The 26001-nt window shown below is 31.1% G+C and overlaps 2 protein-coding genes across 6 annotated transcripts; both read left to right on the plus strand.

Annotated features, from left to right (window-relative positions):
* Nucleotides 1-6738: 6738 nt before the first annotated feature.
* On the plus strand, nucleotides 6739-20234 carry LOC113862330. 2 transcript variants are annotated; one of them, XM_027495421.1, is made up of 9 exons: nucleotides 6739-7019; nucleotides 7917-9512; nucleotides 9630-9984; nucleotides 13996-14080; nucleotides 14672-14728; nucleotides 15891-15950; nucleotides 16028-16249; nucleotides 16732-18243; nucleotides 19171-20234. In XM_027495421.1, exons 2-9 carry the CDS (start codon nucleotides 8030-8032, stop codon nucleotides 19627-19629), a joined length of 4233 nt encoding a protein of 1410 aa, XP_027351222.1. In that variant the 5' UTR covers nucleotides 6739-7019; nucleotides 7917-8029; the 3' UTR covers nucleotides 19630-20234. The 2 variants fall into 2 exon arrangements, with proteins under 2 accessions (XP_027351222.1, XP_027351228.1); XM_027495427.1 differs by having other exon boundaries at nucleotides 19324-20108.
* Nucleotides 20235-21708: 1474 nt separating this feature from the next.
* LOC113862366 (ATP synthase gamma chain, chloroplastic) lies at nucleotides 21709-25650 on the plus strand. 4 transcript variants are annotated; one of them, XR_003504453.1, is made up of 3 exons: nucleotides 21719-23069; nucleotides 23432-23484; nucleotides 23720-24052. XR_003504453.1 is itself a non-coding variant. In XM_027495465.1 (2 exons), exon 1 carries the CDS (start codon nucleotides 21891-21893, stop codon nucleotides 23016-23018), a length of 1128 nt encoding a protein of 375 aa, XP_027351266.1. In that variant the 5' UTR covers nucleotides 21719-21890; the 3' UTR covers nucleotides 23019-23065; nucleotides 23720-24040. The 4 variants fall into 4 exon arrangements, 1 of the variants encoding a protein (XP_027351266.1); XR_003504451.1 differs by lacking the exon at nucleotides 23432-23484 and having other exon boundaries at nucleotides 21709-23069; nucleotides 23720-25650; XR_003504452.1 differs by lacking the exon at nucleotides 23432-23484 and having other exon boundaries at nucleotides 21719-23089; nucleotides 23720-24040.
* Nucleotides 25651-26001: the final 351 nt, after the last annotated feature.

Consider the following 26001-nt stretch of genomic DNA (forward strand, 5'->3'; position numbering starts at 1 on the left):
TTTATTTGTCATTCTTCTCATCATCTCTAGTTTTAGCCCTAACCCTTTAAGTTATATTTTTTTAATATTTTTTTATAAGGCAGTTGCTATAAATTTATAATAGTTATTTTATAAGATATTTAATAATTTCTATAAAATATTTATTATATTTTAAAATTTTCTTTTAACAATGAAGTTGAAGAAAATTTAAATCAAAATTAATAAAAGTAATTATTTATAGTAAAATTAAATTTAATAATATTGAATAAAAATAAATTTATTATATTATATAATATTTAAAAAATAAAATTAATTTTAACTACTTTTATTAATTCATATAATATAATTTAAAAGGGGGGCTAAAAGTAGATACAAAACTATGGGTTAAGAGTTAAAAGGTAAGATGTTAAGTGGACCTCTCCAAGGGCTGTACCATGCAATGAGAAAAGAAAAGGAGAGAATTTAAGTGGGTGCCATTTGATTCGTAGACCTCGTTTGAACCCTATGCCTAATTTTCTCGTCGTTATAAATGCAATTGTACCACAATATCTCATTGGATTTCCAAATTATCACCCTTTTTACTGAATAACAACCCCACCCAAGAAATTACAATATCATTGTATAGAAAAATATTAATTTGCTAAAGAAAATGGTATTCTAACTTTGCATTAATAACATGGACATGAGCAGAATTTTTATGCTTATAAATTTAAAATTTTTTATATTTAATTTAAATTTTTTATTTAATTTATATTTAATGAATTATAATTTATTAATTTTTTAATCGTTATATATAAGTTAATGAATGATTTATATTTAATATAAAAATATTTAAATTTATACTAATATAATAAAATAAAGATATGTCTAATAACCCTCTTCAAGAATGAGTTGCCTTCCCCTTTTAGTTTACATAGGTCGATTTTATACAAGTTTATCTAACAGTTTATTGGTTTTGCAACGATTCCGTTTTAAAAATAAACAAACAATAGTTATTAAATTCGGATGTAATTTTGTGAATTTTAAAACTTTAATTTTTTATTTTATATAAATTAAATGTATCTTCAGTTTGAGTTAATCTTATTTAAATTGAATAAGATTGAAATAATTTTCTATTATTTGATTTACGAGCTTAATAGTAATTAAACTTTAATTATTTAAATAATATTTTTTATTGTTAAATATTTTACTTTTAATAAAATATTGGTTATTTTTAATTTAATAAAATATAAATCATTAATTTTATTAATTAAATGATCTCTCTATCTTTAAAATCAATTATTATTATCACTTGTGACTTAAAAAAATTAAACTAACCACTAACGATCGAGCCTAGGAGTGAAATTAAGATAATTTATATTTTATAAGACTTGAATTTAATTTTTTTTTTAAATTTAAAGTTTTAACCTAACATATTCATTTAATATAGGTTTTTTTAGATTTTTCATAGTCTTTTAAAATATAATTTGACCTGAAAGTTTATGTAAAAATTTTCTTTCTAAGATTTTTTAAATAAATTAAGATATTTATATTTAAATAAATTAATAATATATATAACTTTAAAATAAGTATTATGATACAAATTTAATATAATTATAACTATTTAAACGATTCAGTACACAATATACATTTAGAAGATTTTTTGAAAATTTTTAAATATATCAATAATTTTATCTAAACCTACAAATATTATCTTTAAAATTGTTCTTGAGTCGAATAAGACTCCTAGGATTTTATAATAAACAAATGGTGTAAAATTTTCCATTACCTTCTTTAAAATAAAAAACTGAGAAGCCACAAAAAGTATACAATTAAAATAAATTCCTAATAACTTTCCAAACTCATTTTATGAGAATTAAAATAGAAAAATATATTTATAAACCTAATTAAATTTAAATTAAATATGATTTTTGTCTTCACATTCAGCAACTTTTTAGTTTTTAATTCTTTCAAATATTTTTTATTTTAACCTTAACATTTTTTTTTAATTTTTAGTGTTGATTTAATTAACCAAGATACATTAAATATCAATATTTGACTAAAGCACACACAAAAAGGAAATTAAAATAATAATTTGTTAAAATAAAAAGAACAAAACAAAAAAAAAATTATTTGAAAAGACTAAAAAAGTATTAAAATATAGAAATTAAAAATATATTTAAGTCTCAAATTAACAAAAAATAAAATAAAATAATTTTTAAAATAAAAACTAAGCAAAACAAGTATTGATTAAAAGTACTCTGAGTAAATATATATTTTAATTAAATAAACTATAAAAAATTAATTTGCATGACAAATAAACTTGATCAGACTTACACCACATTTGTAGCAAGTGATCTGATACATTAATAGAACTGAATTGTTGATGTGCAGGGAGCTTTGCGTGTAATTGCTTCATTCTGTCTCGTTGTCGTTTTTTGAAGCCATAATATAATATTTTTTTAGTAATTTATAAGAGAAATCACAAATATGATAAAATATGTAACTTAAAAGAAATAAATTAGTATAAAAATTTGTTATAACAACAACATCATCCAAAATTAATCAATATTAGCATCAACTAAACAAAAATAGGAGACAAGGATGTTACAGCATCTACAGCACTTTCCGTAATAATTTGTTTATTTATAATAAACATTTTAAAATATGTATTCGATCGCTAATAAAATGCTCATAGGTAACACTTAATGCAATATTTCTGTTCTCTGTCATCGTCGTTCACTGCCCACGAATGCGTGCAACTCGTGGCCATTATTAAATTAATATTTTAAAAAATCTAACTTTGTTCATTTGATAATAAATTGTTGTATTTCTAAAAGTACAATAAGGCCAACGACAAAAATTGAAGTGAATAAAGTTTCGTTGGAGGTCCGTGGTCTTGTTCATATCGGGTCTAATTAAAAAGTTAAATTAGTTAAAAAAAAAAGGTTAAGTCATTTATTTATTTTATTTAATATACTAACTTATTTAAATAAATGAATAATAATGTAGTTTTATTATTATAATTATTATTATTGAAGTTATAATATATTTAATGATCTATTTAAATATATTTTTAAATCTTTATGATATCTTACTATTAAGTTTTTAAATACATTTATGTATAAAAAAACTTGTATTGAATAATTAGATCAAACTTTATTCATTTTGTAAAACTTAATTCAAGCATTATAAAACATAATTTAACCCTAATCAAACACAATTTAAGTTAAATGTTATATATGAAAATAACCAAACTATTTCAAATCCAAAAGACAGGATAATAATTACGTAAATGTAATCTTGATGTAAGCAATTTAGAGTATGGAACTACGTTATTTATTCAAGTACGTTAATATAAAGAAGCGTTAATAGTTATGTTGAAATACTATAACTATTAATTATGTTGAAATTACATCATTTACTCATTTAACAAAAAGTTGTGTTTATGTTTTTTTTTTAATTTGACTTATTTAATATCAAAATCACTCATCAATACAAAATATTTAAAATCACTTAAAACTTGTTTTTAAAGTGTCATTATCAAGTAACCCATCTTGTTTTTTGGTAGGTTATTGACGTGATGAGGTGGGTCCGAGTCCGATTAGCCTAATGTGCTAATACTAACTACAAGGAGGCGAATATACAAGCTTTTGAAATCTATCAAATTATTAATTACTTGATGTACTATCGTTGCTCCTGCATCGAAATCAAATTATAGCAAATGGAAGAATAAGTGTGTGGTTTAGTTTAAATATATAAATTCAGTTAGTATTTGACTAAAATTATTATTATTTTATTTCTTTTCGCATTAAAATAATAAGTTGGACCAAATAAATTTAATAAGAGAAGATATTCCAAAAAAAAAAAACTTTTTGATAAAGAAACTTCTTTAAAAAAAATTAACAAATTAGTATTAGGAGCAATTTAAATCTATTTAGTTTAATATTTTTTTTTCAAATCAAACAATATTTTAATTTTTTTTCCTTCTTTGTTTAAAGCCCAATATATTTTTTAAGAGAAAAAAAAAATTATAGAATATATAAATTATTTAAAACTAGAAATATACAAAATGCATATGAAGAATTATTTAGAAAACAAGAGGATCTTTAAATAAAAAATGTCAAATAAATTAGTTTATTAAATACCGAGTTAACATCACAAACAACATAATATATGATTAGATAAAAGAAATTTTACATAAAATATTTAATATTTTACGTAAGATAACACATTTCAAGATAAATCAATATTGATTTTTTCGTAATAAAATTTACAACTTTTAAATAATTATATTTTAAAATCATTTTATGATAATTTACAATACAATAAGTTAAAACTTCAAAAAATTACTTTCAATTCAACACAAAGATGAGATCTATTACCATAAAAAAAATAAAATCATATTAGTCATTCGTTACTATAGTCTTATATAATATTATTATTTCTCATATGATTCATCTTATAACTACTTTAAAATTAGTAAATGATAATAATTTTTAAATTGACCAATAAAATCTAAAACATGATAAATATTTTATTTCTCTTTGTCAAAGAATATATTATTTATCAAACACTAACATCATCAAAGAATAAATAAATAAAAAATATAATCTCTATGTGAAGTTAAGATAGCAATTTAAGTAATAATAGAGACATGAGAATTATAATAAGAAAATAACACCTTAAGTGAAGTCAAAATTCGTTAGATATAAATAAAATTAACTAAGTTATCAATTAAAACAAGTGAAATCTAAGAAAAGTATTATACCAATTTTTTTTAATTAGTATTTAAAATCATCTTTTAAAATATTCTTTTAAACAATTTGTGTTTGGTTGAATAGTCTAATATCTAAAAACATGTTATTTAGTAAATTTTAAATCTAAAAAATCTTCTAATTTTCATAAAATATAAATTAATAAATAATTTCAAATTAAGAATGTTACTTTTAACTTTAATTTTCATAACAAAGTTTAAAAAACAAGTCAAACATAACATCGATTAATCAATTATAATGAAGAATATGTATAATAGTCAGCATCTGAGTTTTTTACAATATCTTGATTAAAGAAACTTAAATTACAAAGTTTTTCAAAAAAATACCTTTAATTATACATATTAAAATATTGTGCCTTGTTAGTAATAAATTTTGTTTCAGTAAAACGATGGGAATAATAGTTGTGTCAAGGTTAGAGACACAAATTGCCATTCCATTTTTTCTTAGAATGCTTTGATTGCTTTTCCCCACCATTATCTTTAGAAAGGAGAATCTCAAGAACTTTTCATGTCATTTTCTCCTCAAATAACTTTTGCATAAATTTGATCATTCCATTATTGAGTGCCTATAACTAAAGAAATTTAGATATTTTATAACCTTGTTAATTTATAAAATTTTATCTTGCAGAAAATGATGAAATTCGAAGTTTGCCAATAGAACATACAAGCTAGAAAGAGATAAAAGGAAGAGATAGTGCAAACTATAGAGACAGATTAAAAACACGATAGGTCGATATTAGTGCATAGAATCAGCAACTAATTGATAAAAGGAATGCTTTCTATTTTGCAAAAAAAATTGCAATGGACAAAGCTACCTACCGGTATTTTACTCATCTACTTGCCTACAGGAAGTTGTCATCATACAAAGAAAATAAAGTGTCTCCATCTTAAAAAAATACAATCCAATTAAAAAATCTGCAAACTTTTATAGGAAGAGAAATAATATCAACATATTCTCAAATTATTACCTAGACTTTATCAAGATTACAAAATAACGTAAAATTTACTCTTAAATTAATGAACTTTACTCATAATTTTATAATTTTAAAAAAAATTAAAAAATAATAAAAAGATCTAATTCCTTAAACAAGGTTATTTGTCCTCTCTCAAACAAAGTAAAAATTCCAGTAAACCATGGTAACATTCTTCATAATATAAGTTCTATAAAGGTCAATTAACTAGTTATCATAAAAAAAATAAAACAATATTTGACCTTCGACATTAAGGAAAGGTCATTTAACTAATTTAAACATTATTCAACTAAATTATCGTAGAAAAACCCCGATGACCTCGTCCCAAAAACACTACTCATTCCTTTCAGCCTTAAAACTAATTTTCCTTCTCAATTTTTATTCTTTTAAAAAAATTTATCGAAGGACCGAATTACAAATCATTCAAAACGGGTACAACATGGTCTTGCACTCATGTATTACTTATATACTAAGCTTAATTGTATTTCTTTTCTTCATAATTTAATTTATGTGTACTTTCAACTTTTTTAATTCTAATTGATTATATCTAATTTTTATAATTTTTAAAATATTTAAATTTTTTTTTAATATTTTTAAAAATATAATAGAATTATAACATATTATCAATATATATAAATTAATAAAAAAATTTAGATAAAATACTATGAAATATAATAAATTTTTTTATTTAATTATTTTATACATATTTTTTAAATGTGTATTAATCAATAATATGTTATACATTTATTATATTTTTATTAATTACTGATAAAATTTTAGAATGATTAAAAAGAAAATAATTAAAATTTAGATGGTGAAAATCATATGAAACTAAAATTATAATTAAGCTTGTGTGGTAACTCAGGGCCCTAATTTTTAAAATTAAAAAGGAAAACGTGTGATTGCTTTTTTTTTTTTTTTTTAGTTTAAAAACATATATAAAACACCAAACATCTGAGGAGGGAGAAGGGGAATTGGTGAAGGCTGTGTAGAGATCACAAGGGAAAGAAAAGAAAACAAACAGTGAGTGAATAGGAAAAAATTTCCGTTTGTGAGGGAGAAAAGAAAACCGTAAATTCAGAAGGGACAGGACAGCATCGTACTCGTACGCTCGTTGTTTTGTCGACCTCTTCATCCACGGGACGCTCATTTTGCAGAACATATTCGTCACCCATTGCACCACCAACGCAACTCTTAGCTTCTTCACGTGCACCCCTCACCTCTAATTTGGTTACTTTTTGCCTTTGCTTTGGGTTGCTATAACTTGCTTTAGGTTGTTAGGGTTCTTGAATTGATGCCATGTTTTCAATTCAGTAAGTCGCAGCGCAACTTCACTTGTTGCAATTCTTTTAATTAACATCTTCATTATTGTTATTATTATTATTATTGATCACAATTCGGGCGTTGGTTGGATTTTAGAATTTGGTCTTGACTTTCTCTAGTTAATTTCTTTACCAATGCAAAATCACATTGTTAATTATGAGATTCTGTTGGTAGTCTGAAAATGGGGTTCAATCCTTGTCGAAGTCTCGTTGGACATTGAGAGTTGTAGCTTGTGGGCATTATTAGGCTTTGAAGTGTTTGTGTTTCTTTAGACAAGTATCATTGTTAAGTACGTGTATTTACTCGATACTTGGTGGTTGTGAATGGGGTTATTTATTATTGATTGTTATATCATGCTTAATTTCTTATTGGGAGAGGGGATAAGTCTAGTTCTTTCCTCTAAAAAAAGGATAAGGGGAGGGTGCCGCAGGAGTAAGCAAGTGCAGCACCATAATTTGTGTACAGATTACACTATTCTGCAGTGTTGTTAGTGGTTATACTTATAGTTGTTGGTATATTTTGTTGATCTTAAATTTTCTCTTGGAATGCGATAAATTCATTAAAGGTATATTGTGGTATGTAACTATGAAATTGTAATATCCTTTTGTCCTCGTCATAATTTTTATATGCTTGATAAGAATGGATATAAACTAGTTTTCTGGGAAATTATAAATTTACAGAATGTAAAAAATTTTAGTTCTGGATTTGTTTGATTTTTCAATAAAACCAGTATTTGGTTAGATTTCAAATCTTTCAAGGTCATCTTAGATGTGATGTGAGTTAGAAATGCATGCATAAGTACTTGCATGCATATGCACTTGCATGCATATGCACTGGACACCCTCTTGAGTTTTGTACTTACCAGTTACCTCTGCTTTCTTCTTCAGGATCTCTAGTCATTTCTTCTGCTTCCATCTTATGGATACTTCCTCTTAGACATACTTCTGAATGTCTCTGAAGATATTGAGAATAAACTCTAGTCATATATTGTTTGTTTAAGATGCCTTCAGGTTCAAATTCAGAGTCAGCAAAAATTGGCTCTGCTATGAATCAGAATGTATTCTCTTCTTCTGACAGCCATGAAAGGACTTTGAAACCTGAGGAGAATAAAGAGGAAGGGGAGGAAGGGGAGGAGGAAGAGGATGAAGATGCAGATTTTAACCCTTTTCTAAAGGAAACTCCTTCGCAAGAAGCATCTTCAAGTTTGAGCTCTGAAGTTGATGGTTTGGATGGTAATGTTGTCAATAGTGGACCATCTGCGGATTCAGAGTTACCAAAACTAACTACCAAGGAGCATATCTGTACTGTTGTAGATACTGAACACAGTGAGGAGGAAATTATTTTACAATCATCAAGTATGATTTCTCAATCAGAAGCTAATCAAGAGAGGCACAGTGACCAAACCAGTGTGACTGATGGTAATGGTTCTAGAACAGGAGAACTAAGTAACAAAAGATCTCGAAGTCCAGTAATAGACATAGATAATGAGGATGCTATCTGTATGCGCACTAGAGCTCGTTATTCACTTGCAAGTTTTACTCTTGATGAGCTTGAGACTTTTCTTCAAGAGACTGATGATGATGATGATCTTCAAAATGCTGATGATGAAGAAGAGTATAGAAAATTTTTAGCAGCTGTATTACAGGGTGGGGATGGTGATGGTCCTTCAACACATGAAAATGGGAATCTTGATGACGAAGATGAGGATAACGATGCAGACTTCGAGATAGAGCTAGAAGAATTACTGGAAAGTGATGCTGATGATGGTGCAGCTGTAAAATCCCGAAAAGAGTATGATGGAGCTGGACGACGACCTGAGACTAGGCAAAATAAGCGCCAAAAGACCTCTGCTCAATGTGAGAAGAAAACATTAGGAGAAGTCAAGAGGCCACTGCGCCCCATTTTGCCTAATTGGCTTAATGGACCCCTAGCTTCAGGGAAAGGTTTGATTCCTGAGGGTACTCTGGGCTTTCAGTCTTCTGCTTCCGGAAATGGTCTTGTCAATGGCTTTACTCCCGAACAAATTGGTCAATTGCATTGTTTGATACATGAGCATGTGCAACTTCTTATTCAGGTATTTTCTCTGTTGGTTCTTGAACCCTCCCAAAACCAGGTTGCTTCTCAGGTTCAAGGTTTGCTTTCTGAGATGCTTCACAAACGTGATGAAGTATTAGCTTTGAAAAGAGCACCATATCCTAGTGTTTGCTTTACCCCATCTTTTGCTTGCACATCTATGTCCAATGGAATCTCCAAATTCGTCCCAGGCCAGTGCAACATGGAATATACTTCTCCACAAGATGCACATAACGGAAGCTTTTCTCAATCCAATCAGAATACTTCTGAAGGTTTGAACAGGCAAAGAAGTTGTTTGCAAGATACTGAGGGTTCTTTCTGGGTTCCTTTTGTAAGAGGCCCTGTACAATCTATTTTGGATGTTTCTCCTCTTAATTTAGTCAGAAGATATGTAGACGACATTTATTCTGGTAGGTCAATATTAAAGATTTTCAGTTTTATTCATGCTTTTCCATTCTGAACCAGTGTACTAGTTCATAAGAATGACTTCTGCATACTCATGCATTGGTTTGAAATTCCTTTTACAGCTGCCCAAGAGTTTCGAAGGAGATACATTGAGTCTGGTTGTGATTCCCGTGTTGAAATGGAACCTCTCTTTCCGTTTTCTTCAACAATTGCTGAACCTAACAATGAAATTTCAAGTGGAACCATCTCTGGAGTAGTAAATGCAGTCACAAATTCACCTGGTCAACAACAACCTAAGAAAACATTGGCTGCCATGCTTGTTGAAAGTACAAAGAAGCAGTCAATTGCTTTGGTACCGAAGGAAGTGGCAAAGTTGGCTCAAAGATTTATGTCCATGTTCAATCCGGCACTCTTCCCACATAAGCCACCCCCGGCAGCAGTTGTAAATAGGGTACTTTTCACTGATTCAGAGGATGAGTAAGTTGCAAGTATCCTCCTCTGCAAGTCAACTGTATTAAATGGTTTACTATGAAAATGCTGATCTTTATTTTGTTACTTAGCATTATCATTCATTCTGTTTACATCATAGTAGTCAATCTTGAATAGTGGCACGGAGCGGCCGACCCCAAAAACGCTATAGCGGCATAGTGGGATGACTGCTATTTTGAAGTTCTAAGTATTATACCTAATATAAAAATAATATCCAAAATAGAGAGAAATAAAAAATAGAGACGAGATAAAAAATAGATAAGGAAATAAGAAAGCAGAGAATTGGTTAGTCACTAGAAAATGTGCAGGTTCGTCGGATGTTTTATCAGAGATGAAGAAGATGATTGGAAATGCTTGGATCACATTGGAAGCTTCGCCAGAGTTGAAGAAGACAATCGGAGATGAAGACGACCGGAACACATCTAAGTTATGTCAGAAGCTTTGCTGGAGACGAAGAAGATAACCGGAGGACGACTCTGTCACCTCAGAAGCCTCGCCGAAGATGAAGAAGGACACCAGAAGCAAGAGAATGTCGCAAAGAACGAAGATGGGGAAGAATAAACCAGAGAACTGAGAGATGAAAATGAAAACTTAGGGCTCGTGAGGAAGAAGATATCAGAAATGTAAAAGGAGGCAAAATTCTAAGTTTACCCCCATTTAAAGATGTCCCACATTAAGAAAGCGAGGGCAAAGTTGGGTTTTGGCCAGGGATGAAATAGCGGCTGCTATGGCTGCAATTCTCTCGCGATTTGGCTGCTATTTGCGGCACGATAGCCGCTCCACTGAAATGCAACACTACAAGCTCCCTATAGCGGCAACCTGCCGCTTCGCTCCGCTCCTCCGCAATAGCGGGCACTATTGACTACTATGGTTTACATACATTTATGTGTGTGCATGTATGTAGATAGGTATATAGGCTGAAGATCTAAATCTCAGAATACTTTTGAGCTTTCATCTTCGACTTAACTATGTTTAACAAGTTTTTGTGAAATGTGCTATGCTTCTGAAATGTGTAAGTAGAGTCCTGCTAACTTTATCAATCTTCATTTCCTCAAAAACACCAATGACCAATCCTGCTAACTATGTTTAATGTTGCTTCTTAAATCTGCATGAGTTGAAGCCTGGAGGTATGAAATCTCAGAAAATCTTTAAGGCTATGTTTGAGAGTTGTGTTTAAGAAGGGAAGGGAGGGATTAACTCTTATTTAGAAGTTACTTAATTAGGAAGGAAAGGGTTTGGGGGTTTTTTTAAACCTTTCAAAGCCCTTTCAATGCTAGTATTTTGAGTTCTTTAAATCTGAATGTTTTCTCTCTCATACTTTTTCATGATTAAGGTTTTAACTTTTTTTTTAAATGTTATTTTTTAAGTGAGAATTTTTTTAAAAAATTTATAAAAAAATAAAAATATTAATTTAAAAATTATTAATTTTTAGAAAAAGAAAAGTATTTATTTTTTATTTTTTGTAAAAATAAAAAAAATATAAATAAAAGATATAAAGTATAATGTCATTTATAGACTTAAACCTCCTATCACTCTTCCTTCTTAATATTAAAAATCCAAAGTCCTAACAAGGGAGGGGTTTAATCTTCTTCTCCCTCCTTTTTCCTCTCCTTTTTTCTCCTTTAAACTCTTCCCTTTCCTTCCCCACTAAACTCCTAAATAAAGCCTAAATTTCTAATTAAAACTTGCCTAAGATCAATGTTTTGCAACATATCATGGCACTTAGATGTAACTAATGTTGTCAAGACCGCGATCTTAATCGTGAGATCGCACGATCTTGTGATCTTGCTCAACCTCCACGATTTAGATTGCAAACAAGATCGTAGTTAGTCAAGATTGCTGGGGATCGTGATCTTTTCTTGTAAGATCGTGGGATCGTTGATTTGATCCCGGTGTTGGAGTCGGATATAATGACCCGTTGTGTTTGTACTTCTGTGTGGGTGGCTTTGTAATGGGATCTTCTGCGTGGGTGGTTCACATTCTTTGGGCATGCTTCTGCGTGGGTGGTCTACATTCTCTAGGCATTGTGTTCGCATTCCTTGGGCGCAGGTATTCTCTGGGTGGGTGGTTCGTGTTTTCTGTTTTGGTGTTTCTTGAGCTGCTGTTTGCCTATTTCAATTGGTGGTTCATGTTTTCTGGGTGTTTTTTATTCTCTAGATACATTGCGAGCTATTGTTTCAGTTTTGTTTCGCATATGGCAGTAGAGATGAATTTTTATATATCTTGTTATAAATACACCTTTCAATATAAATATGTGAGCGAGGTTAATTTAAATAAACATTTTACTAGTGTAACTACCTAAAAATAATTTTATAAAAATTAATTTTCAACTTTATTAATAATATATTATATATTAAAATAAAATAGTGTAATAAGACATTAACTTATATGTAAAATGGTATAAAATTAATTTTTCTAATAATTTTTAAAAAATTAATGAATATCATATTTTATAAAAAAACCTATTAAACATTATAAGCATCTAAGTTTCACCTATTTAACTATAAATCCAAACATTGTTAACTAGAGCTAATACTTCAGTATTATTTATTGTAAAGTAATATAAGTTGGATAACTTGTCTTTTTAATGTTTAAAAAAATATTCTTCCATATATTTTTTATTATGTGTTCTCTAATCTCAGCATGGATAGTTTAACTAATTATGTGTTATATTGAATCTTAAATATAGGATTTTTAAGTTTATATTTAACTAAATTAGGTAATTTAGATATGAATTTTTTATCCATGTAATTTTCTATGTTTATATATATGTTTTAAATATAATTTTACACATTCAGTAGGATCTTACAATTCCATGATTTACAATTTTTTACCCCTCTTCCGATCTTAGGTAAGATCCTGATCTTGACAACATTGGATGTAACACTTTTGTTTGTTTAATTTTTATGCTGAATGCTAATATCAAGGTTAAATTAATTGTTGTGGTTGTTGGATTGGTCATTGGTGTTTTTGAGGAAATGAAGATTGATAAAGTTAGCAGGACTCTACTGCACATGTCCATTTTCTCTCAAATGAATATTCAAGTGCTTATTAAGTTATTATGCTATGCTTGTTTTAGTAATTTAAGAAATTCCAGTTAGGTGTCAAGGTTTGCTTTAGTTGGTTATGTCTATGAATAAGCTTTTTCTTTTCATAAGAAAAGCATAAAATTAATCTTTGTGATGTCTATGGTGAAGATATTTACCTCAATATTTTATCTTCCTATGAAATCTTGTCATGTTTCCCTTGAATTTGACGCTCTACATGTTTATTCTTTGAAACTACCTCCTTTATTATTTATCTGTCTAGAGAGAGAAGAAATTCCACAGTTAATTCAATTATTTTGTTATTATTAGTTGCTAAACTTATTAATTTATCCTTTATCAATGAGTTTTCTTTTGACTCTTGAACTACTTAAATAGTATATAGACAAAAAGGATATTAGTAGAAAAATAACAATTATTTTGGTCTTTAACTTCTACATGGACAAATAAATAAGAACACATTTTTTGCTTCTCTATTTGGATAAATAAATAGGAACAGAGGTAATATTTATTAGTCCTAATTTTGAGTATGTGTTTGCAAGAGGGTATGTTCAAGCATGTTTCTCTTATTTCTCTTTTTTTGTACCCTTGTACTCTTTCCTTTTGATGAGAATCTTTTCTTTTATCATGAAATAATTTCTTTTGTTTTTGATGTATAATATAGCTTCCGAATGTGTCCTAGCCTATTCTGGTCTCAGTGAGATCAATTAAAAATTGACATTGTGATGCTGTTTTGTTTTTGCCTCTGTGTCTCATTTTAGCTTTGTTTTATTTGTTGGAGCTTAGAACATTTTTTTATTCTTTACTAATTTCTACCGTAGTTAACATATCAAATCATTTTCTCATCATAGTTGACTTTGATAGTCTGCATTTTTTGGATTTATTAATACCTTCATCGTCATTGTTTATGACAATTTTATGGAGTTCACATCTCTTCCTTTTGATTTAATTGCAGATTACTAGCCCTAGGGATAATGGAATATAACACAGATTGGAAAGCAATTCAACAACGTTTTCTTCCCTGCAAGTCTACGCATCAGGTAACTACCATAGCGGATTTTTTTTATAAGGACAGTTTTTTCTTTTGGAAGGAGGGTATTTTGATTGTTGAAGCATTTTCATTTTATTTATGTGATTTATAGGTTTGATTAATTAAACTTCTTGCGAGGTTTCTTGAAATTTAGGCTGAGAAGTAAGAAAAAGATAAAGAACAAAGTAAATGAGTTAGTGCCTGGCGGTTTACAACTGTTTTTTTGGCTCTAACGAGCATGTTTCAAGATAAAACAATATACTTTGTCAGTAAAGACAGTAAAACTGTGTTTACAGCTTTGGAAAGTTGGTTTTAATAGTTGTTAAAGATGGCCATATATATTGATTTACTCGTCTATTGGGCAAATACATTCTTGGTTGTGAAAGTAATGTCCTGAATACACTTTTTTTAATGTATTAGTATTGTGTTATTATTTTAAGGACCCAACCTTTAGCATTTTTGTGCTCAAGTGGGGTTGATGCATGGTGTTGAAGAGTCACCATGATGATGAATTGCATTCCTTTTTTAAAATATAATGGTTAAGTTTGTGGTGGTTAAGTTTGTTGCCTATCTAATATGATGTGGAATGGTCTGGTTACAGATTTTTGTCAGGCAGAAAAACCGTTGTTCTTCAAAAGCATTAGAGAATCCAATAAAGGTAAATTTATATACTAATCCTGTATAATGAAATGCTGTATATATCTTTTCTTATTTGTGTTTAATTATGTAAAGAATGAATTTTAGAAATCAAAGAATATTGGGACATTGATTATAGTTGTAAGACATTCTCTCCTCCCTTTTCTCTTACCCTCTTATTATGGACAAAAATTGAAAACAGTGGTGCCAAATGCTTTATAACATTTTATCCTGGTATTATTATAGTTGTATTATTTTATCCTGGTCTTGTATTGCATGTCAATACTCAATTCCTTTACGTTTGTTTGAATTATAAAATCGACTGAGAAACTGTAAATTATAACCTCCTAAGCATAGGATATTGAGTTTTTTTGGACAAAAAATGATGCCCAAGAAGGAGAATCTTTTCTCAATAGTTGCACAGGTAAAATATGCATCAGGCAGCGAAAGGGGGTTGGCTCACCTGGACAACCTTTTGGTTATGCCAGCTGCATGACTTGGGTTTGAATCTAGGAATTCCATGTAGTCATGTAGTTAATGGAATTTTTAATTCCAACGTAAATCCTCACTGAGGTTGGTTGTTTGGTTTGCCATGGAATTAGGAGAGCCTCTCATCATCCTAAACTTTTATTTATCAAAGTAAAAGAAATGCAGAAGGCAGAGTCAGATCTGATATTGCCAAGACCAAGTTAATCTAAAACCAACTTGCCTAAAAAAAATAGGATGGCTAAATACTTTAAATTTGAAAGCTCATTTTTTTTTCCTACCCACTTCTAAGCATTCACGTGTTGTATCTTAGCATGTAGGATCATTGCTAAAAGCCAATTGTTGTGTATGTGAATCTTAGTTATTTTGATGCATGGTTGTCAAATCATGAATTGGAAGGCAATTGTCTGAATTGCAAGTTGAAGATTTGTGACTTTTCCCTATTTTATCATTCAAAGTGACACACACATCAACAATTAAAGCTAGATAAGTTATCAGGTGCCCAAAATTTTAAACTCTAATTAGAGATCCAAGTCAAATATAATCATTCCCTTCCAGGGTTTTTAATGCTCTTTCTTGGCCTATCTCAGATGATTCCACTTTATAGCATATATGTATATAGCATATATGGAACCATACTATACTCTGTAACTTTATTAAATAATTCTTGATATTATTTGCCTGATTTCTCTATACAGGCAGTTCGAAGAATGAAAACCTCCCCATTGACTGCAGAGGAGATGGCATGCATTCAAGAGGTAATGTAATCAATTGAATTCTAGATTTGAAAATTTTCTGCTATATAACTTGCTGATGTATGACCAAAAATACGCAGGGACTTAAGATTTATAAATTCGATTGGATGTCAGTATGGCAATATATTGTGCCACATAGAGATCCATCCTTGCTTCCACGACAGTGGCGCATTGCTCTTGGGACTCAAAAGTCATACAAAGTAGATGCATCAAAAAGGGAGAAGCGAAGATTGTATGAGTCAAAAAGAAGAAAGCTGAAGGCTGCTGCATTAGAGAGTTGGCAAGCAATATCTGATAAAGAGGTCTGTTACTGTCTGAAGCTTAGAAGCCTATGTTGAAATTTTATCTCATGGATCTTGCCTGTGTATGAATTGCCATTATGGTCATCTTAAATGTTGCTTTTGTTAACTACCTGAATTTCTCAGGGCGAGTAACATACAGATGCACAATTAACAGTTTTTAATTTACTTTTATAAAATCCTCTTTCATATGTACATGCACCAACAGCGTATAAGAAATTATAAAGCATAAAAAATTGATGGTGTGCTTATAAATGTACTTATATAGTTATATATGTTTCCAACATTTCTTAGTTATGCACTGGACATGTAAGAAACAACCTCTCACTTCTACCCAGAGCATTTCATCTATCTATTCGGTGCACTATGGGCCTATGGCCAAGTTTGAGCACATAGCTTAGCTTGGCTTTTCTATGGGTCATTGAGGATTGGAATTCACTGATTTTGAGATTTACTTCTTTTGGCCTTTTTGAAATTTCATGCAGGATTGTGATGCTGAAATTGCTGGTTCAGAGTGCATGGATTATTCAGATGTTCCGTATGTCCACCAGGCATTTCTGGCTGACTGGAGGCCAGATGCATCTACTGTTACTTATTCAGATCGCATTTCCATTGCATCTGGAGAAGGAAACCTTGCTCATGATGCAATTTCTCAAGATAGTCAATTTTATAGAGGTATTCATGATTATGGCTTAAGTGGAAAAGTTCCACATCAAAACAGTAATCGGTCAGCATTTCCGTCTATATCTAAGATTCCCCAGTTTTTTCATGCTACGTCTGATTTGAGGAATGGCATTAAAGGTGCTAGTAGTACCATCAATCCTATGAAACCAGTTTTTGAGGTGACCTCTAGCTCCAAATACTATTGTCGGCCCTATAGGTCTCGGAAGGTACATAATGCTCACTTGGTGAAATTAGCACCAGATTTGCCCCCGGTAAATCTCCCTCCATCTGTTCGTGTAGTTTCTCAAACTGATTTTAAAGGGTTTCCGTGTGGAACATCTAAGATTTATCCTCCTGGAGGTGTGGTAGCTGCTAGTACAAAAGATAATTCTGCTTCTCAAGTTCCTCATGGTGGCAAAAAATTTGAAAGTATTCGTCCTGTTGAAGGTGCAAGACCAGGACAGACAGACAGAGTCCCAGATTCTCAATTAGAGAGATCTGGAACCGTTGAAGGCAGATCTATTGTGGCAGAAAAAGGCACTTGTACTGATCTTCAGATGCATCCTCTCTTGTTCCAGGTCAATGAGGATGGCAATGTGCCTTATTATCCATTGAAATTTAGTTCTGGAACTTCTAGTTCCTTTGCCTTCTTTTCTGGAAGCCAACCACAATTAAATCTGAGTCTCTTCCATAGCTCACAACAACAAAGCCACATTGATTATGCTAATAAGTCCTTGAAGTCAAAGGATTTCACTTTAAGGTCAGGAGGCATTGATTTTCATCCACTTCTGCAGAAATCTAATGATACACGATCAAAAACCAGTTTTGATGCCATTCAGCCTGAGTCACCGGTTAATAGTGGTGTGCCAGCTATAGCCCATAGACCATCTGGCTTTAATGAAAAATCCAATGAACTTGACTTGGAGATTCACTTAAGTTCTGGGTCTGGAAGGGAGAGTTCTGTGAAAAATAGACAGCTAAAGGCACATGATCCAATAGGTTCCAAGAAAATTGTTGCAATTAGTGGAACAACGATGAAACCTCAAGAGAATAGCATTGCCTATTGTCAGCAGGGTGGTGAAAATCTTTCTGCTAGCAGCCATGAGCTTGCTTCAGGTGCTCCTTTGGCTGTTCCTGATGATAACATCACCAGATATGAGGTAGATGATATTGGTGATCAGTCTCATCCTGAGATAGTGATGGAACAGGAAGAGTTAAGTGATTCTGAGGAAGATATTGAAGAAGAGCATGTAGAGTTTGAGTGTGAAGAGATGGCCGATTCTGAAGGAGAGGATGGTTCTGGCTGTGAACAAGCTCTTGAGGTTCAAAATAAGGTATTTGGTTTATCTTTTTAGTTTGCTCTTAGTTTTCAATCATGTGTGTCTGTATGTGTATTTAGCTTAGTTTGGACAAACTTCTCAATAAATACTTACAGAAGAAAAAAGTAGGAAAAAAAAAAGAATCAAATCTCTCCCATAAGTTAATATCAACTTATGCTTTGTATTTTTTTAGAGGTTCTCATATTTAATTTTTCCAAAACTTGAAGTATATAAATTAATTTTAACTTGCGAGAAAAAATTATTTTAGTACCTTTTTATTTTTTTTTTGGTATTGAGTTGAACTATTTACCATAGAAAGGACTTGAGTCAACTTTTTGGTTTGGGCGTTGCATTGGAAGGGCTGACTTCTATTTCCAGGTAGCGTTCATTTTTTTCGAAATTTGACTATATCTTGTTTGCCTCTTGTGGTGCCTTCATTGGATGGTAATTCATTTTATCAGTCGATGAGTGGCTACATGACGACCCTTTTCTAAGTCAGGCTAATTGAGATTCATATAATCATTATCAGTTATCTGCTTCTCCGCCATACTGGCCAAGCCATGTCTAAACTCTAAATAGCTGAATGATTCACTGGTTACACATTATAAACTTCTCCTTGCTGCATGAAAATGCTTCAGTTTTGACTTTTTTTTCATGCTTCAGTAGATATGTTTTTCATTAATCTATTACCTATTTTTTTGGTTGCTTCTTGGTTCATGACCATCTGATGCATTATGAGCCTGTATTACTATTGTAGTTCAATAGAAGGGCAGAACCTTTGTGCTAGTTAGTGGTTGGTCATTTTTCTTTGCTTTATAATCTTGTATCACGCTAAGAATCGAAGATATTGAGATTCAACACCCCATTATTCTTGTATTATGCTAATTCATATAGAAATATTTTTTTCCCCTTTTAACCTTCCTTTTTTAACTTTGATTTTAGGAGGTCCCAAATTCTTCAGAAGAAGATATTGTGAAGTACATGGCGGGTAGCAAAAACCCATTTGAACCAAGGTCCAATTCTGATACTCAAGTTGATGATGGCCTCCTTCCAAATAATACTACGCTAAATATGGCCTTCACCTGTGAGGGACAGGATGACAGAAGTAGTTCCTCATGGTTAAGTTTAGACTCGTGTACAGCAGATAATCATGTACTCTCAAAGGCTGTGCTTCAACAGAGCAAGGTTGGTGAAGCTCCTGCTTCCAGAAAAATTTCAATTGGTAAAGCAGTCACAGAGGAGAGACATACCACAGATGTGGTACAACAATCAAGTCTAGGTTGTCATGGGTCTACCACACCACGAAAACCCAGGAAGCATTTTGGCAAATCAAATGCAAATTTAAATATAGGATTGACTGTTGAAAGATCAAGCCATGATGGTAATCATGAAGACGGTTGATTGAAGTATTCTGGCTAATGGAGTGCAAATGGGATTGGCTGTTCAAAGATCTGGCCGTGATGGTAATCATAAAGAGAGTTGATTTAAGTGTTCTGGCAAATGGAACTGTTAAAAGTTCAACCATGATGGCAATGATGAACATGGTTGATTGATTCACCATCTGGACTAACCAAAGATGGAAAATGACGATGGGTTTGGCATCTAATATTGTTTCCAAATGTTGAGTGGCAGTTAATCAAAGCTTAGGTGCTACAGGAGAAGGAAAATTGACAGTCCCTTTATCCCCCCTTCTCCCAAATCTTTTAACGGGGCTCACTTTCTTGGTGCTTCACTAAGAATTGAGACTTCAGATTTGTACAATTACTGGCAAAGGTTGAAGTGATATTTTGTCTTTGTAAATATTTTGTGAGAGGTCATGGGCAAAATTAGTCTGATTCGCTCAAGTTCAGTGAATATATCATGTACAAATTTTTTTATACTGCGGGACATCCGTTGGCTCCTTGTTCATGGTGAAACTGATGAATTGTATAGAACTTTATGGTTCACTAATTCTTATATCCCAAGAAGTTATTCAAAAAAGTGCGAAGAACACTTGGGCTAGTCATCCATTTAACTTGCCTTTGCCTGCGCAGCTTTTTCTGGCGCTACTTTTGTTGAAGTAGTAATTTTATTACTTGTTGTTTTAAATCGAGCAAGTTCTTTAACTGAGTCTAGGTATTGTATGAAGCTTAAAAAGGCAATGCCTTGTTACCGAGCAAGTGGGAAAGGCAATGCTGGTTTTCATGAACCGAAATTCGTGAAGCAACCCATGAATTACAAATGAGTGTTGTTGCAACCAAGAAAAAAAAAATGAGTGTTGTTATTTAGCTGTAGTTTAACAATCAAATAGCCTATGATTCTGTATTGCCTTTAATGTTCATGTGGATTGTAATCACTTTAGTCTTGTTTCCTTCTATTCTTTTACTTTTGAAAAAAAGAAATTATCGTTAATTTTTCTTTTAAAAAGTAAAAAGTAACATTTTCTTTTTCTTTTGCTAGTTAGGGTTTTACATTGATGTGTTATTTTTCAATTAGAAATATAAGAAATAGACACGCAAAAGAGTTAGACCTAATTCATGTGTGTGTTGCATCATTCATTGAAAATATTTGTAGAAACCTTTTGAATAATATAAGCGCTGAATAAGAAATATAAATTGAGAATACAATAAATACATGTAGCTCAGGTGTTTTTTTTTAATGAAACATGTAGCCTCAGGTTTTGGAGCACAAACTTCCACGCTTTAATTCATTTGTTTTTGGTATTGCTTCACCAAAAAAAAAAACTGTCAAAGGGGTAGTGATTCATCGACTATTGCCTTTGTTTGTTTTGATAAGATGGAAGGAAACATTAATGAAGAAAAAAAAAAAATCTAAAATAAGAAGGCTTTTAAAATCGGGGTTTCAATTTTATTGATTCAAATTCAAAATAAAATAATACCTTGACAACTACTTTAATATTAGACAAAAGTGGAAAAAGAATATTACATAGAAACAGGATTAAAATTATTGACAGTGAGGTAATTTATTATCACATAAACTACATAAAAAAAAAGTAAACACTTATTTTGACGACCAATAATTGTGATGTTTTGACACTAAAAAGAAGTAAACACGTACCAAAACGTGTGAAGATTAATTCATTTAAATTTAATGGTGCATCTTTATGTAAACTCTAATAACATTTCTTAATTTTTCCATGTAATCTCATTCACTGCATCTTTTACATTTTGACATGCACTAAGAAACATAGACACTGACATTAAACAAATAAATAAATTGAGGTGGTGTGGGAGAGAACAGAGATGAACCAAGTTAAAATGCAGAAGGAATCATGACTCGAACAGCCGCATATACCTTTGTCAGTTGACACTTGACACTCAGCACCATTCAAAAGAAGCCACATCAGATTGGACCCACAAGAGCTACCCTTAGGGCCTATCTCCAATCTCCTCTCTCCACCAACGGCCAAAATCGTTATCCCAAAACCTCATCCACTTCCTCTCATTACCTCCACTCATTCCCACTTGTTACTTCCATGGCACTACACAATCTCAACCCAACGCAACACATTGCTATGAGGAGAGGATAAGACCTCACAAACCCAAAAGTAAAAAAACACAACCATCTCAAATAAAGCAATCAAATCCACACATCTCATACCCTCTTTGTCTACTGCAATCTAACCATTGCACAGCCTAAAAAAGCTGAACCTCATTGAAACAATGTCTTGCTCCAATCTCACAATGTTGGTGTCTTCCAAACCTTCTCTATCTGATGCCTCCAACCTCTCCTTCCGTTCTGTCTTCAACCCTTTTCAGCTTCCTTCACAAAATTCATCTTCCTTCACCCCTTCAAGATCCTCTATCACTCCAATTCAGTGTGGCCTTAGAGAGCTCAGAACCCGTATTGATTCTGTGAAAAACACCCAGAAAATCACAGAGGCAATGAAGCTTGTGGCTGCTGCAAAAGTCAGAAGAGCTCAAGAAGCTGTTGTTAATGGCAGGCCCTTCTCAGAGACCCTTGTTGAAGTCCTTTACAACATCAATGAGCAGCTCCAAACTGAAGATATTGATGTTCCTCTCACTAAGGTTAGGCCTGTGAAGAAGGTGGCCTTAGTTGTTTGCACTGGAGATAGAGGTCTTTGTGGTGGTTTTAACAATGCAATCATCAAGAAAGCTGAGACTAGAATTGCTGAGTTGAAGGAACTTGGCCTTGAATACACTGTTATCAGTGTTGGCAAAAAGGGTAACTCTTATTTCATTCGTAGACCTTACATACCGGTTGATAGGTTTCTTGAAGGTGGTACACTTCCCACTGCTAAAGAGGCTCAAGCAATTGCTGATGATGTTTTCTCACTGTTTGTGAGTGAAGAGGTTGATAAAGTGGAACTTTTGTATACTAAGTTTGTGTCATTAGTGAAGTCAGATCCTGTAATTCACACCTTGCTTCCACTCTCACCAAAAGGAGAGATATGTGATGTGAATGGTATTTGTGTGGATGCTGCTGAGGATGAGTTCTTCAGGTTAACAACAAAAGAAGGAAAGTTAACTGTGGAAAGAGACACAGTGAGGACTCAAACAGCAGATTTCTCTCCAATTTTGCAATTTGAGCAGGACCCAGCTCAGATCCTTGATGCACTTTTGCCTCTATATTTGAACAGCCAAATATTGAGAGCATTGCAGGAATCACTTGCTAGTGAGCTTGCTGCTAGAATGAGTGCCATGAGCAATGCAACTGATAATGCTGTAGAGTTGAAGAAGAACTTGTCCATTATCTACAATAGGGAACGTCAGGCTAAGATCACTGGTGAAATACTGGAAATTGTGGCTGGTGCCAATGCCTTGCAATAGTGTGCACTCTGGCTCTTACCTCATCCATGGTTGAATTGAATTTCTTTGTAGGTATAATTGCTATTTAATGGGTATTGCCCTTTTCATTTTAATATGTTTGTTTAAGACAATTATGCAATTTTTACACTTCTATTGTTGTCTTTCTAAGTTGTGCAACCTTTGTGCACTAGGAATACTGCAATTCAATCTGAACCGGACACCTTTTTTTGTTTAACCCTTCTAAATTATATATGTAATAATAGATCTTTGTATAAAGATTCAGAGAGTTATCTCTGTTGATTTGTTCTCAACTGCACCACAGGCATGTTTGTACTTAGAAAATAGTGCTTCACATACTTCTGTAAATTACAAAATGTTTCACTGCAATGTGGTAATTGTGTTTGATATTTATAACAATACATATATTATAACAGATTTGGGTAAGGTGATCTGAACCAAGGTACTGAGGTCCTCAATTGATAGCCTGGTAAATATGTTTTTAACATATTATATCATCACATTCTGTGAAACTAAGTACTAAGCAGGATATCATCTATCATCATAGATATAATGTGCATACATGCCTGTTCAAACAGTATCACATTGTTGAAAATAACATAGAAACACAAAGATAAGAGATCTCCTTTTACCTGGATTTTATCTTTGAATATGTTCATCATTCCTTCCCACTATACTGAATCTTGTTAATTTTTTGCTTTCAGGAATCTATTCTCTAAACTAAGTGACTCCCACAGGATTTTGTATATCAAAACAATTAGAGCAAGTGAGAAAGTAATCTCGTGTCAATTCTATTAAATATTATAGTGCATGTAATTTATGCCTTGTACAACAAAATATATGTGATAAGTAAGTAATTGGAAACACATTCTATTGTCATGCTTCCTTGTAATAAAGTTATGCAGCTAAAAAAGTTGCTGGGCCTCCGTTCGATTAATCAACATATGTAGCTTAGAAATGCACAAAGAGGATACATTTCTAATAGGCCATCTTAGATTCGTTAAATATTCATGGGAAATAACCAACTAAAGCATAATTGTGCTACAATTGCTTTAGTCCCGAAGTTGGTCTACACATGATTGTTGCAATGCCCTTTTCTGTCTTCCTGTTTTATCCTAAACTTATGTTCTGATTTCTAAAGCAGAAACATTTTGTTCGCGAATTTATAAGAAACTGAATAGGATACATAGAACACTAAGTTTAAACAAATTTAGAAATAATAGTAGAGTTTATCCTGTGTATGAATTTTCATAGACTTTAATAGCAAAACAAAGTGTTGCCTATCCATAACAAAATTTCTGTTCATTCATATATGAAAGAAAATGTATTAAGTTAAACACAGAAATTATGAATGTTCAAAATATCAGTTGAAGTTGGGACTTGGGAGTATAGTAGTTTCTTATTAATTGTTGGAAAAAATTGAAGAACATAATTTGAGACTTATCAAATGACACTATACTTAAAGATTTATTTGCCTTTAAATACTGCAAACATTTTAAAGATTTAACACGCTCTACCAAAATTTTTTTTGGGTAAAAAAAACATGAAAGAAATATAAATATGAAGAAAATAAAAACATGAAGGAGATATAAATATGAAAAGAATATAAACATTTTCAAAAACCAAAAGTTGATAGATCTGTATCAAAATAAAGTAAAAAATTCTATAAATATTGTCAATTCCAAAACTAGTACCATGCTACTCATGATAATTCATAATCAATAGTAGAATATATTTTTTAAAAAAAAGATAAAGAATATATAGTAAAATAATCAAAAGAAAGTTATGGACAGAATCAGTTTCAAAATAAATATAACAATATGTACAATTAACTAGGGAGTGGCGGCGGATTAATCTGTAACATTATATTAATTTTGACATATAGTAAATGTAATTTTTTTTACATTATCAATCAATTAATATATATCATATAATTTTATATTAATTATTACATAAATTCATAATTAGATAATAGTGTGAAAAATTTTATATTGTATATTTAAATTAAATTTTAAAATTAATACATATGCATGTATATTGTTGGACCTAGAGCAAAGGTTGAACATGTCCTTTCCTTGATATGTTTGGTTTGAAAAGCTTATCCCATAGCCCAATTTTTATTTTTATTTTGTTTATATTGTCAATGTAATGCATACTTTCCAATTTAATTCAAAATAGAATAGCCAATTAGTCATATGATGATTGTTGGTGGTCAAACATTAGTAGGCAGCTAAAAACACCAGATATTCAGTTAAAATATATGCATTGCCAGTAAAAAAAAATTGTTAAATCCAAACTCACCTGACAAGACTACATTAATGAGTTGCACTGTACATTTTTCCAACGGTTTCATTAGTAGTGTTTTCTAGTAGATTATGTTGCTGGCTATTAAAGAAATATATCATTTTTTTACTCATAAATTTGTTATAGAAATTGATCAATGACAGAAATTGTTTAAGAATAAGGAAAAATAATCTTATGCAAATATCATGAAATAAGATTTCTTGATAGTTTTCTTATAAATCAAATTATATACTAATACTCAGTGAAATTAAAATTTAAAGGAATTTTTTTATTAATTATATGTAAAATATTCATAAAAAATAAAATATATTTTTGAAGTAAACATAAGAGTAAAATGAAAAAAAAATAAAAAATCCAGTTGTCATTTTGCATGTATTTGTATCTTTTCCTTGGTCATCTTCTCATGTTTAATAGGCCGTATTATTATTTTTTATCTTTCTTTATTTTTTAAGCCTAGTTAAGATTCTTATGATTACAAATTACTTAAAGTGAAATTGTAACTCACGTGAGATAAATCCAGTTTGGCAACTTGTGATTAAGCAAGATGGGGAAACTGATTTCACTTTTCTTGCTTCACTTCCCTGTGTTTCCTTTTGAAGTTCAAATAAGTCCGTGACCCTAACCAAAACGTTCTACAAATTAATGATACCAATGAAGAATTTGGCACCATGATTGTCCTCAC

The sequence above is a fragment of the Abrus precatorius genome, unplaced genomic scaffold (assembly GCF_003935025.1).
Source record: "Abrus precatorius isolate BTA unplaced genomic scaffold, Abrus_2018 Scaffold10, whole genome shotgun sequence".
In the NCBI taxonomy this organism is placed as follows: domain Eukaryota; kingdom Viridiplantae; phylum Streptophyta; class Magnoliopsida; order Fabales; family Fabaceae; genus Abrus; species Abrus precatorius.

Bases quoted from the DNA above. Each gene is read 5' to 3' on its own strand.
- LOC113862330 (XM_027495421.1), top strand. From the start codon at position 8,030: ATGCCTTCAGGTTCAAATTCAGAGTCAGCAAAAATTGGCTCTGCTATG. The intron at 9,513-9,629 runs GTAGGTCAATAT...TTCCTTTTACAG, and splicing joins TGTAGACGACATTTATTCTG to CTGCCCAAGAGTTTCGAAGG. The intron at 14,081-14,671 runs GTAACTACCATA...GTCTGGTTACAG, and splicing joins CCTGCAAGTCTACGCATCAG to ATTTTTGTCAGGCAGAAAAA.
- LOC113862366 (XM_027495465.1), top strand. From the start codon at position 21,891: ATGTCTTGCTCCAATCTCACAATGTTGGTGTCTTCCAAACCTTCTCTA.